This window comes from Vidua macroura, chromosome Z, assembly GCF_024509145.1.
Source record: "Vidua macroura isolate BioBank_ID:100142 chromosome Z, ASM2450914v1, whole genome shotgun sequence".
In the NCBI taxonomy this organism is placed as follows: domain Eukaryota; kingdom Metazoa; phylum Chordata; class Aves; order Passeriformes; family Viduidae; genus Vidua; species Vidua macroura.
In genome coordinates, this window is record NC_071611.1 from 11,720,352 (window position 1) to 11,735,124 (window position 14,773).

Here is a 14,773-nt window from a genome sequence, read left to right on the forward strand (position 1 = left end):
CATCAGTACAGAACTGCATTTAGTACTGAAAATTTTCTCATTGTGTACTTGAATACCTCGTAGGTATTGATCTTGAAATGATTCCTTGGAAGCCATCAGTATCAAATAACTGTTCGGTACTCTGGCTCTGTAACATGTCATGTTTTTTGATTTTCCAAATGCTTGGGGGATTCATAATGTAATACTGGAACCTGTCACAATGTTTGAATATTTGTATTGCTTCCTATATATGTGAGAAAATCTGAAATATTTTCTATTCCTGTATAGTACTTTCTGAAAGAGTTAATTTCAAATATTCCCAAGCCCTTCTCTGCAGGGCTGCTCTCAATCCATTCATCCTTGATAATCGATATTGGAGATTGCCCCAGTCGAGGTGCTGGACTTTTCACTTGGCTTTGTTGAACTTCATGAAGTTCACACAGGCCTTCCCGTCCTTCCTCTGGATGGCAGCCTTTCCCACAGGGAATCAACTGCACCACATATCTTGGTGTCATCTGCACACTTGGTGTTATTTGCAAGTGCTGTCAAGTGCACTTACCGGGGGTGCACTTGATCCTACTGTCCCACTCAATCCCATCCCATTGATGAAGACATTAAATATTCCTTATCCTAACAACTCATTTGTCAAATATGAGTGAAGTATCAGTACTAATTTTTCTTCCAGACAGCTCTTTGTTAATATAGAGTAGTAAAAGAATTATCACTTTCAAGCAGAATTATATAACAAATAAATAAGCTACTTTTTCTAAAGAGAAGAACTTTCTTTATGTGTTCTAGAAGAGTAAGAAAGCTTTTAAACTAAAAAAGACAAATGCTTTAACTTACTGTTAACGAATACCTTTGTTGCATGGAGGGATGTCTCAGGCTTTCCACTGCAACACTGACAGTAAAATGAAATACATTTATAATAAGCTAACTTAATAGCTCCTTTCATCTTGACTACAGTTGTGTAGTTTCCCTTGCCTGTGTTTCCCTTGCCCCCTTCTGGCTGTTCAGAGATTTTGTACATTTCAAGAAAAAAAAATCTGCAAATTCCTTGCACAGATCTAGTAAATTGAAAATGAAACAACAAAAAACCCCAAGCAAGTATATAAGCAAGCAAAACCCCAAAACAATACCAAACTGAAAACCAATGCAGGAAAGTGTTGCAGGACATATGCAGACTCTGATGATGTATAGTCATTTTGTTTTCTCTTTTCTTCTACTGCTTGGTTAACACAGGCTGTTATATAAGGGTAGGGGCAAAGTATATTCAAAAGTACTCTTCAGAAAGAGAGTGTTCAATTTATTTTACCCTTAGGAAAATTCTGGTTACAGAAAGAGTCGCTAGATAATAAATTTTGTAGTGTTACAAGTGAATATGTGGGGTTTTAAGCCACTCCCTCATTTAGCTGTCATTTGCTGCCACATCAGCCTGTCAAATACTTTTCAGAGATTTTTATGTTTATTGTCACTTTATGGTCAAACTTTTGTAAGTTTTTCACTAATCAGTCCAACAGATTTTAGACTTTTTAAGCCCCTTCCTTACCTGTAGCAAAAGTGGTATCCCAGGTTTGCTGTTGTAACGCCTCCTTTATTTTGGTTTTGACTTGCATTTTGGTCCCTTATCTTTTTCTACTTGGCAAACTATCCTATTTTGTAGATACCCTTGATGGTGTTCTGAAAAGAAAATTTAACTTCAGTAATAGTTGCAAAACACAATAAAAATATATAATAGTTATTAGTTTTTATTAATAAATTGATTAATGCCTATTGGGAGATTGTACAGTTCAATAAATTTTAGCTTTTGTTTTTGACACATTTAGAGACTTGTACATTTTAAAAATCTGCTATTTTCTTTTTCTTAAGAATGCAAAAATTGAATGTAAGTTACTACTTCGAAATTGTGTTGCCGCAGCATTTTTCCTCCTCTTTGGTTTGTGGGAATTCTCTGAATGGCAATAGAACAGCACTTGCTCCAGTTGAGGGCTATCTAGGAAAAAGGTTGTACAATGAAGGAAAAGGATATTTTGGCATTTAACTTAACTCTTTAAGGTAGTAAAAGAATCCTAAGTACAATAAATTAGGTGTTCCAAATTCTTGTTACTTACTTTGGTAACAACAAATTTTCTTAGAACTCTCATGTTCTTCTGCTGATTCTTCTTTCTCACATCAATCAAACATAGATTGAATATGTCTAATTCCAGGATTTCTGAAGCAGTTGCTTAGGGATGTTCAACAAAAGCATGTATAAATACGAGTTTCTGAAAGGAGAAAGTAAGTTAATGAGATTTTAAAATTTTTTTAGTCTCGAAAATCTTTCATCATGTTCCTCTTTTTATTAATAAGAATGCATGGAATGAAGCAGCTTAAACCCATGGAAGTCACAGAGGTTTCATCTGAACTTTCCTTTAATCATATGTTTTTTAAATGAAGGCGTTTTTAAGTGTATGCTAATCCTGACCCTCTGTTACAAAGAATTTTATATTCTTAGTGCCATATAGAGTTTATACTTTAGGTGTCAGTGATACATAAAGCCCTGAAATGAATCCTGGAAAGGGAACATAACTGTTGTTATGTCAGCATGTAGCAGTCGAGAACAGGAAGAAATGAAAGCTGTAAAAAATGCAGAGCAGATAGTTTGATGATCAACATAGAACTATCTCAGCTCAGTTGTGACACGTGGATACAAAAACCTGCTCAAGATTTTGCACTTTTGGTTTTCATAATGAGTTTCCTAGGGAAGGTGCTGGGGTGTAGGATCTGTCCAAATGATAGCAGAGCTGTAGTATAGTGCTGAAAAACTAGGAAAGCATGAGTACTGTGCTCAGAGTCCCCTGTGCAGGCCTGCAGAACCAGTGTACCAAATCTGTTAATCTGACTTAGAATCTGTCTTCAAAGGATTGCTTAGATTATCATATGATGTATTTAAAAGGCTTTAATGAAATGTAAAGCATTTTGTAGTGAAATTAGTAGAGAAGTAAATGTCAAGATAAGATTTTTATCATCATCTTCTCAAAATAATGAGGAAATTAAGCAAATTACAATATAAGACCAGACTATGAATCCCAGAGCATCTTGAAAAAATGGTATGGAAAAGTAGATGTTAATTTCACACTTTCTCTTTTTGATCATGGTACTGATCAAAACTACAGATGATTGAAATGGCTCTCAGAGAACTGAAACCTAGCTAAGGGCGGTGAATGGTCTCCATTGCAGTTGGACAGCTGCTGAAATCGTGTAGTGTATGTGAATCCACATTTGATTGTAGCAGCTGCAGCATTTTTCTTATGGTTGGTGGGGGCTGTCTGCTCTTCTGTATCAGTGGTGTAAAATGCCCACAGCTCATCAAAAGGCCTTACCCTAGACAGAGTTCAATAGTTGTCCTACCCCTTTACACAGCTTGTGTTAGCCTGGAACTTTATTGCCATTCTGTTGATTTTTCAGAGTTTGCTGTGCCATCTCCTTTCTTCCTCTAAGTGGGAAAGTAATGAAGCGGAAACTAGTACATTCATATCAGCTCTGGGCTACACGTCAGCAGATTATTATAATTACTTGGTTAAAAATGTAAGTATTTTGGGTAATTTAGATTTGACAATAATAAATCACCAGTTTATAAGCACATACATGGAGCTGTCATTGTGATAAGGAACATGAACTGAACTTTGTTTATCTTTTCTTACCTCAGTTACTTTTACAGCCTTTTAAGGGAAAAAATTAAGTGGGAGATCTCTGGACAAATGAGAAATTTTTATTAGATTACACTATAAGAGGTATTCATAAAAACAAAATTCCCATTCCTGTTGTTCTAAAACAAAAGAAAAACCCTATTCTATCATTATTTTTTCCCATGAAGTTTAAATTATATTTATTATTTTATGTATTAGAATGTAATCTCTCAGTGGTTTTTTTACTGTATCTGCTGCATTTAAAATGGGAGATGAGCCCTAAATGTTAGCTGAAGTCACTTTCATATTTAAGTTATATAAAAATAGTGGGAATAATATATCATTATATATTGATTTGAATTAGACAAAGCATGTAAAAATTATTAGTAATGCTCTTCTTAAAGTTATGCCTTAACTCTTGGGAAAGCAGAACTAAGATGAATATCTTCTTTGTTTTAAAATGTATAAAGTATATAATGTGTAAAATCACATTTTGCAGTACAGTTTGTTCAGTGATTTGGAGAGCTGTAATATGACATCAGTAGTTAAAAAATTAAAAGATCAAAATAGATGAACAGAGGAAGTTATTAACCTTTACTGTACATCCTTTACAGTCACACAGAGAACCATGCAATTGGTTGTTGTCAGTAAATGTAGTGTATTTTATTTACTTTTATTATATTTAACAGATGGTTGTTTCATTAGTAACAGAACTCAGAGAAAACCAGTTCAATGGACTTAACATTCAGGAGAGGTAGGTGTTATCTAAACATAAGTTTGATGTGTTTTGGTTTGGGTCATTACAGTTCAGTGAGGATCATTTTACAGTCTTGGGCAACTCAGGCTTCTGTTGAAAAGTTTTGGATACATATGTTAGATAATTTAAGGTGTGGACAAGCTTGGTAAGTTTGGCTTCACATAAGAGTTTGTACTTAAACTAGGAGTAGTAGAGTGGTTGGAAGGGAACCTTTAAAGATCATTTGCCTGGTGGTGCTGTTGTCACTCTTTGTCACATGATCATGTTCTTTTGCTGTCTGATTTGTGCCTTTCTTGTCTCAACTTGGCTATTATCCTCCCCTTCCTCTTTGCATCTACATATTTGGTAAGGAAGATTAAGTGAGCTGAATTTGTTTAGAACTGATTTTAATATTAAAATTATGGACACAGTTAATGAGGAGTGTCACGAAGTTTCTTTCCATGTAGGAACTAAATGCCCACATTTTAAAAAGTAGGGTGAAACAGACTTAGCTGAAAAGCTAGTTGAGACTGTGGAGACAGAAACACCTGATTTCTGCTGGGACAAAGACAAAACTTTGAATTTAGGTTGATTTCTGAGTGTAGAAATTATGATATGGGTGTTTATTCAAATTCCAGAGACAAAAGTAGCTTTTAGAGGTGTACATTTTCTCCTTTCTCCACTTAGTGATATTTTAAAAATTCAGATGATAATATCGTTGCAAGTTTATTGTACACAGTGGAGTGGATTGTGCACTATTTTCCAATAACATATTTTGAAGATTATGTAGAACAAAACTACCTTTACAGGGTTTTTCTTCTGAAGTTAAGTAAGAGTAAATTCATCTGCTAAATTTTGCTAATCCTGGATGAAGAATTAGAAACATAATTTTCTAAAGGGAGCTGATGTAGAGTTTCAGGTCTGTGTATCCTGGAAAATACTGCTGCACAATAAGATCATCCCAATAATTACCATTCTTACAAAAAGACTTGTAACAAAAGTGCATTTTGAAGCATTTCAGTATAAGAAACCTTAAACAAATATTTAATTGGGTAATTACTCAGAAACGTGCATCCTTGAAAATGTGTCATGTTTTATTTCTCTCTCTGTTTAAATGGTGAAGATTAGTACCTTGTGTCCTTGCTGCTGAGCAGCTTTCTTAATTCCCATCTCAGGTCTTCAGAAATGTATTGGTGACTCCTCAAAGAAAATACTTTCAAATTCTTTCAGAGAATGCACTTCTTTTAGTGAATCAAGAGAAATTTGCAGGAACTCAGGGAAGTCTTTTACAAACAATACAGGACAATATTTTAATTTGCTAGAATTCAGTATTTCATAGTTCTTTGTCTTTATAATGTCTTCCTCTCAATGCTACAGTTTCATGTGCTAGAAACAATATATATTCTCCGGGAAAGTTGTGTTGTCTTTCTGCAATCTAGTCTGCCATTTTAATTTGCTTTAAGTTCCCAAGTTTCTGTATTTTCTTTACGTTCCACATTCCACTGTCTTTAACCATTTCTAACCATGTAGTTTTAGTGAGAAGATCCAGCAAGTGGTTTGTGTATTAAGATCCAAAGGGGCTACATATTTCTTCAGCTATAGATCTGTAAGACAAAAATTTTCCAGCTGAGCACTTGAAGACAGCAAGATTCATAAATTGTTTCTGTTAAGAGGAAAGAGAGGTTAAAAAAGCAACAGGAGGTCTGAAAAGCAGCTAGGTTGTCTCTTCTGGGGATCCAGGAAACTTGCCTGGGAGCTATGAATCTCTAGTCTTCCTTCACTGACCCTGGGAAAGACAGAGAAGAGTCTGCTAGGAAGGATGTTGTGATGGAGCCAACACAACTGGGTTCAATTCAGAATTGTGTTGATATCTCTCACATGGTTTGCTTTGAGTACTTAAATATAAAAATTTTATCTGACTTCTTAACATTGTGCGCACAGTAAGGAATGATATGTCAACCAGTCATTCTAGTAAATAATTTTTCAGCAGTTAGGTATGCATGTCTTACATTTAATATTCTGTAATTAATTAATGCCCTTTTTTTTTTTGCCTAACAGTTTGGAAATTATGACTTTTCTGAAATATTAACTGTGTTTATTTTTTCCCTCAGCATTTCAGCCAGTCGTGTGAATGCTGTTTCCATTTTCTGTGTGCCTCTCATTACTTTGCCTGATCTAACTCCATTGCTGGAAACTCTCCTTCTTTACCATGGAGGGTCATCAAAAGAAATTCTCAGTTCAGAGTTTCTAGAGGCTGTGAATGAGGCCTTTTTAAAGTAAGTGGCAGGGTTTGTATTGTTGTTTTGCTTTTTCATAAAGACTATAAATTCAATGTCATTTTTCTAGGTTTGTATGCTGAATGTACTGTATACCTTTCCAGTAAAATATCTCCTTTGCAGATAAATAGCAGAGCTGAGGATGTGGGCCAAAGCAGAATTTCACATTGCTGTAATGCACAAACTGTGGCATAACAGCTTTAAATATTGACTGGGACTTTGTCTCATCTATTCCCTAAAAAGGAGGTTAAAACCTTCCTAGATTTTAGGAATTTTGTGGAAGTTGTGATAATTTTTCATATAAGTGTATTATCATAATTCTTTGGGTTTTGTTTGTTGTTTTAATGAGTCTGAGAGAGGAGCAATTTGTGAAATACAGCTCTGCTTGTTTTGCTACCACTAAACTCACTGTTCTGATAAAATTAGTCTATGGATGAAAACCAGCTGAGTGAACCTGAGCATCATCAAGGTTGGCTATGCCAGGAAATGGAAAATGTCAGGGAAAGCACATTTGCTTGAGAATTGCTTTATACAAGTTGTAGCTGAGGCACTGTATTGTGAACAATTTTTTTTATACTAGAAAATGTCCCTTGTGAACATTTTATGTCAATTATCCATTTCTCTCCTTTTTAAATCAGTTTTAATTGCTTCCTTTGTACTCATCATAATTTCCGAGATGTTCCAGTGAAGATTTTTGTGGTGATCCATTGAGGGCTCCAGACAAAAATAGATAATTAATGGAAAAGTACAATAACTAATCCATGCATGTTACTAGAATTGAGGAAAAGGAATGAAAAGGACTGTGAATGTGGCAGTTTGTAGTGAAAGATGTGCCCAAAAAGACAGAGCTATCTTTCACTCTCACACTTGTCCATCTTTTGTGGCTTCTGACTGTTCATGTTCCACAAGTCTGAAAGACTTTGAGAGCAAGTTCATAGTTTCAAGTTCTGTACAGATACTTTATTCTCATATCAGTAAGCTGATGGGCAGTCCATCATGACAGACTTCTGATACTTCATGTTGTGAAGCCATTGTTTGGATGGTAAAAAGAGGTTCTTCTGACTGAAACAAATGTCTCTTTTCTTAACTCTTGAGCTACTTACTTATCATAGTGAACAAAAACACCTGATTTCACGTGGCTTTTGACTAAGTGACTCTTGCAGGGTCCTCAGCAAAAGTGCAGTTTGCAAAACTTTCCCTGAGAGCAAATACAGACTCACACGTGCTTTGCATGTTATATCCCTGGACTGTCACTGAACTCATGTGGTCTTAATGTGAATGTGCTTATATTTTATTTTTTTCCTCACTCTGACAACTGACTTCTATTTTCCCTAACTCTGTTGAGTTCTGAACATGTTTTCTTTCTGAATGTGGGTGAAACCTGCCCCAGAGAATAGGGCACTTGCAGGGCTCCAAAGAACTCAAAATTGTCCTGGTAGAACCATCTGCAAGTTCAGCTGTGGGAGTATAATCACTACAGTTAACTTCCTATATGGTTTTTATGTCTTAGAGTTGCAGCACATCTATGTAAATTTATGAGCTTTCTTTTCCTGCCATAATATCTACAGTATCTACCATGCTGCCACAGAAACAACAAGAAAGTTGATAGTGGCAAAATCAGCTAATCTCTTGTCATTCTTTATTTACTCTCATGTGCATATGTGCTTTAATAGTAATATTTAATAAAACAGCATCCTGAAACTGAGCATTGCTTTACAGTTTTGAAATTCTGGATACTTCAATGTATTTCTTGTCTTCTCATGTATACTTTTAAGGTCATTACATAATACTGTGGAAAAAATACAGGCTTTTTAATGAAATTCAAAATTCTGAGAGCTGATAATTAAACAAACATATGGCAAAATAAATACATCGAAAATAGATCCTAAAATGGCTTTGGTATTCTTTCTGTGTGTATTTTTCTCTTCTATCAGTAGCTTTAGCTTGCATGTAGTCTCCAGCCTAATTTTAGGTTTTTTAAGCTTAGCTTGATTTAAGACCAAGGCAAATATTTGTTGTTATTTATATATTGTTTTGGTTTGAACATTTTAATTTGCAACTATCACAATAGCTACAAAAATATTCTAGGGTGTTTGTGCCGTGATATCTTTTCTTGGATGGTTAGTTTAGTATACTTTGATTCATGCTGGTCCACACTGTGCCTTTTGTGGTGATACAACACCAATAGCTGAAGTCTTTAGGTGAAGACATAACTTGTCTTCTTAACTATTTATCTATTAAATAGCTCTGGTCAGTGCTGGTGGGCTGAAGGCTTAGCTACCTCTAAGTAATTTTTTTCTTTTTTTTTTTGTTATCTTTTCTTTTCCTTCCTTTTTTTGTTGTTGGTTTTGGGTTTCTTCCTTATTTCTCTACAAAGATAGGTAATGCTTTGGTGATACAGTAGAAATATTATGCAGGACCTTCCTGTTCATCTGTCAGTAGCTGTCTGAAGGAACTAGTCCGGATTTGAGAAGGCGCAAAGTCCTGGGACAAGACCTTTCTCGAGAGAGGAAGGGAACTCCAGACTTAAACCTTCTGCTTCCATTTGATGGGATCCAACATGACCAAATTTCTAGGTTTTAAACACGTGTGGTAAAGTTGCATTTTTAGATTATGGTGATTTTCTGTCATTCTTTGCTATTATGATTTGCTATTGAACAGGCTGCTGTAAACAAGATCATCTCTCTCTTGCTTCAGGTTGACCTTTATGTCTCTTTTTTCCCCAATATGTTTTAAAAAAAAAGTACCTTTTTTTTTTTTTTGTCTTCCTTTCAGTTACTCAGGGATAACAGTATTTTCCTCTCTAAACCAGGAAGAAGATCTCCCTTCCTGAATCAGCTGTCTTCAGCCTTTGGCTTCGTCACTTACCAAGCCTTGAAAAAGCTACCTTACATCTTTTAGACCAGTTGTTTTCCATTCAGTTGAATTCACTGGAAGAAGTGGCTCGTGTCATAAAAGACTCATTGCTGGTATGTGCAACATGTAGTACATTTGATACTGCTCTTTGTCACTCTTTGTCATCAGGATGTCACTGCTGATGCTTCAGAAGCAGCAGTTTTCAAATATTTCAGCATAGAGACATACGTCAGCATAAATGGCGATTATGGGATGTATGACTTGTTAATGCAAGCCAAATCTTGAGTCTTACAAACATCACGATTTTTTTAGTTTTTACACTGAATTGGTAAAAGAGAAAAAAAGATTTCATCCAGTGATGAAGAATGGGTGAAAAAACAAGGATCCCAGTGGTGAGGGTGCTGAGTACCTTTCTCTGTCTTAAAAAATTATAAAGTCTGGCCAGGAAGGATTTGAATCTGTTTTTACTTCAATCTTTGTGCCCTTTGTCCAGCAGTCTGAACAACTGGAATCCCTTGTTATGGACTGATTAGTTACTTGGTTTTGTTTGCAAACCTGAACAAAATTCTTAATGCAAAACATTTGCTAAACTGTGATTAAAATTTGTTTTCAAATGCTTTGTTATGCAGAGCACCAAAAATTTTCCCTGTGAGAAAACCTGGCACAGTACTTTTTCTAAAATAATGAGCTAGTTTGCAGCGCAAAATGTAAATTTAATTGTTAATTGCAGTGTGAAATAGCATGTGTGCTATGCACTCAAATTATATGTTTCATAAAATGACAAAACTAACAAATGGCATATGGTATTTTATTTTCAGCCTATAAAACTGCTTACAGAGTATGTATTCTAGTCAGGAGAAGAATGCTACCTTTAAATATTCTTCCTTTTTAATTGAATCTGCAAATGTCTTATTTTAGGAATCCATTATGATACTTGCAAATCTCATAAATGGCTTGGTATCAGCAGTTCTTCATATGCTGTCTGGGGATTTAGGTATTACAGCAAACAAGGCTATATACAAGGTCTGTGCCTATCAGATAGATACTATATGTAATTTACAATATATATCAGATATATTGTAAATTGTATCTAGTATCTCTTACTACACCATGTACCAGCTGAGGGAAAAAAAGATATCTAAATCTAGGTTATAAATATATAAAAAATGCCAAACACTAGTTTCAAGTGTTGTTTTTTGTTATTTATTAAAAATGTTCATCCTTCAGTTTCCTTCACATCCTGATCTGTGAAAAGAATGGAGCATTACTGTGCTAGCACACTTAGGTTGTCTTTACTTGCCTCTGCTCCAAAGACTTTGTGCTTTCAAAATAAGGTATTCACAAGACCAGTGTAGCAGCTTTGAAAGCTGGTTTAGAGAGGACATCCTGTGGACAAAGAATGGAATGAATGGAGCTGTAAAGAAGAGAGCTGTAGGCAGCCGTATTGATAGGCATTGATAAGAGGGAGGGTGCATATATGGAAGATGGCATAATGGGTAAAAACAGGATGAGAAGCTTCAGAGAGGCAGTATAGAAGGAAAATAATATGTTCTGGAAATAGTGGTCTAGATGCATAATGATATTTTGTACAACATGTACATAGTTCATTGCGTGATATTAACTTAGTCAGCACTCTGAATCCAACAGTATATTAATTTAGCCTGCCTAAAGAATATTTAAATATTTATTTAGGAATGTAGATGTTTTGGCAGTTAGATTATGGTGTTTCAGGATGTAAGCTCTATTTACCTTATGGATATGGTAATAGTGGAATCATGAGACAAAACTAGATTTCTACTTTCCTACTTGGAAGAAAACCTTTAGAGGACAAATAGTCAGAAATATGTTGGTGATTTGATTATAGTACATTATAAGAAGGACATTTCAATAAGCTTTTTTACAATTGCATTATCAGAGTAACCTATCTAAATCAAGTGTCTTGATACAGTAATCATACTGTACATAAACCTCACAGAGATCTAAGGTTTCCAGATAGTTGTAAATTACTGTACTTCTCTTATGAAATAAACTTGATCTATACTACTCATATATTTTAATTCCAAGAGTAGTTGTTGTGTGATGTGTTGTGTGATAGTCCACTAACTTATGTTCATATGGCATGCTATTATATTTGTGAGTTTGTGGCTAAACTGAAATTAGTATTGGAAATTTTGTAGTTACTCAGAAGTAATAACAAGTGAAGTGACCATCACAGATAGTCTCTTAGCTTGTTGGAAATTGAGTGGGTGAGTCGATGTCTTCCTTTCTGAAATAACTTTAACATTTCTATGTCTGCATTAACAACTAAATGTGCAGTAAATACACAGACTACTATTTTATATTTTACGAGGAATGGATAGATACATATATACACAGATTTTTAAAGCCTGTGAATGTAAGAAGAGGTGTGATTAAATTGGTGTCATTTACAGTTTCTGTTTGATTCTGAGACAGCTTTCCAAAGTAGGTTTTTTTGTTTCAAAGGTATGTTGCAAGAAAAGTGCAATAGGTTGAGAGGGCTTAAAATTTGTTGTCTTCTTCTTTATAAACAATCTGTTCTTGCTGCATTTTGTGTTCCACCTTGTCAGCATGGAATCTTAGAATCGTTAGGAAAAGAGCTCAGAGATCGAGTCCAAAAACCACCATGTCAACTAAATAATGACTCTAAGTGCTACATCCAGTTGTTTTTGGAACATTTCCAGGGATAGTGACTCCTACACCTCCCTGGGCAGCCTGTTCCAATGTTTAACCATCCTTTCACTGACAAAATTCTTCCTGATGTACACACAGGTTGACACTCTGTCCTCTTGTCCTGTCACTGGTTGCCTGAGAGAAGAGGCTGATCCTCGTCTGCCTGCACCCTCCTCTCAGGCAGTTGTAGAGTGATAAGGTCATCCCTGAGCCTCCTTTTCTCTAGGCTAAACAACCCTAGCTCCCTCAGCTGCTCTTCACAGGATGCTCCAGACCCTTCACCAGTTCCGTTGCCCTTCTCTGGATTTGCTCCAGCCCCTCAATGTCCTTGCAATGATGTGCTTTGCTGAAGTCCACGTAGACAATATCCACAATTTTTCTCTCATCCAATAGGCAGGTCACCTGGTCATGAAAGGCAATTAGGTTGGTCAGGCAGCCTGTCCCAAACCCCTGCTGGCTGGGCCTGATACCCTGGTTGTCCTGTATGTGTGATGGCACTCTTAAGATAGTCTGTTCCATAACCTTCCCTGGCACCAGGGTCAGGCTGACAGGCCTGTAGTTCCCTGGATCCTCCCTTTCACCATTCCTGTAGATGGATGTCACACTGGCCAACCTTCAGACATCTGAGACCTCAGTTAGCCAGCACTGATGATAAATGATGGAGAGCAGCTTAATGAGCACTTCTGCCAGCTCCTTCAGTACCCTTGGGTGGATCCCATCTGACTCCACAAACTTGTGATTGTCTGTGTATCACAGCAGGTCACTCACGACTTCTTCCTGGATTGCAGGGGATCTGTTCTGCTCCCCATCCCTGTCTACCTGCTCAGGGGGCTGGCTGCCCTGAGGATAATGGAGCTTTCTGTTAAAGACTGTGGTAAGGAAAGCATTAAGTACCCAGCATTTTCCTCATCCCCAACAGGGAACTTTGTTCCCTTCCATGTCTAGTAAAGGATTATCGGTTTCTCGAGGTTGGGATTGAAGGCACTTGAGACTGCATTTCATGTTCAGACTCAGGTGTTTCTTATTTCTTATCTATGTTACAGTCTTACTACTGTGAGTTTGGCAGCTTTTTCATTAGCAAGGCACAAAATGGCTAACTAACTCTTGTTACAAGGTCTTTTAAAACTAAACTATCCAGTTAAGAAATGACACCTAGATTATTTTGCCTTTTAACCCAATAACTGATCCCCCGAAGCCCGCAATGCGGACCTTTCTGTCCAATCACAAAACATCACCCAAACCACGAAGAAGAAGGAAGAAGAAGGTAAAGAAGAACAACCTGTCTCCACCCTAAAACCTCCAACTTGCTTCATATTTATTTCTATATTCTAAAATCCCAAACTCCAAGTTTTCCACCGTGATATTACACACTTCTAACCGACTACACAGCCATCTTCCCAGTGCTATAAATCAATTTTAAAAGCCTGTTCCATGACCTCAGGTCAAATGCAGTGCTGTCTTGTGGGTCTGTGCCTTTAAGCACAGAAAGTTTAAAATTCTCAGTATACAGGATTCCAATAAGGATGGAGATTTTTCTTGGCCCTCCTTTTGTAGTTAAATTATTTATAAAAACACTTTCTATAATCTTTCATAGCAGCGGCCAGATTGAGTTCCAATTGAGGTTTTGCCTTTCTGGTTTTCTCTCTGTATGACCTAATGACATCCTGACTTGCCTGTTCCTTCTTCCATAGGTCCTAAGCTCTTCTTTTTTCCCTGAGTTCCCATGAAAGCTCCTTGCTCAGCCAGGGCAGTTGTCTTCTCTGCCAGCTCATCTATTGCCACATGGAGATGGCCTGCTCCTGTACCTTGAAAATTTATTTCTTAAAGCATGTCCAGCCTTCCTGAACCCCTTTGTTTTTACGAGCAATTTCCTGTGGGACTCTCTGAACTAGTGTCCTGAACAGGCCAAAGCCTGCCCTCTGGAAGTCCAAGGTAGAGGTTCTGTTGATCCCTTCCTTACTTCACCAAGAACAGAGAAACTGTATCATTCCATGGTCAGTGTGCCTGAGATGGTCTCTGCCCACCACATGTCCCACAGCCCTTCTCTGGTTGTGAACAGCAGGTCTGGCCGGGCATGCCCTGGTAGGTTCCCCTACCAGCTGTGTCTGGAATTTACCTTCCACACACTGCAGGAACCTCCTAGACTGTCTCCTCTCCACTGCTGCGTTTCCAGCAGACATTTGGCAAGTTAAAGTCTCCCACAAGAACAGGGGCTAGTGATCATGAAACATCCACTGATAGAATATTTCACTTCATCCTGGCTGGGTGGTCTGTGACAGGCTCCCAGCAGGATCTCTGCCTTGTTGGCCATCCCTCTGACTGTCACCCGCAGGCAGTCAGCCTTATGCCCACTGCCCCTGAGCTCTGTACAGCCAAAACCCTCCCCAGTGCACAGAGCCAATAAAAGAGGCATTAATGGGGAAGAAAAGGAAGGATAGAGAAAATTACTCTTAATGTTGATTCAGGCACTTTTAAAACTTCTGTAAAAATATACTTATGCTTTAAAAATAAATGTATTCTTTAAAATAAAAACACATTTGGTGTTTCTTATAAGAAAAAAGTAACAT

At 36.8% G+C, this 14,773-nt stretch overlaps 1 protein-coding gene across 2 annotated transcripts in view; it reads left to right on the plus strand.

The window, feature by feature from the left end:
• FANCC (FA complementation group C) overlaps nucleotides 1–14,773 on the plus strand; it is a 61,247-nt gene that overhangs the window by 27,215 nt on the left and 19,259 nt on the right. For both annotated transcript variants that reach the window (XM_054004180.1, XM_054004181.1), the window contains exons 4-7: nucleotides 3,427–3,546; nucleotides 4,337–4,401; nucleotides 6,495–6,659; nucleotides 9,472–9,628. In XM_054004180.1, the coding sequence (XP_053860155.1) occupies nucleotides 3,427–3,546; nucleotides 4,337–4,401; nucleotides 6,495–6,659; nucleotides 9,472–9,628 (507 nt within the window). The remainder of the gene's footprint in view (nucleotides 1–3,426; nucleotides 3,547–4,336; nucleotides 4,402–6,494; nucleotides 6,660–9,471; nucleotides 9,629–14,773) is intronic.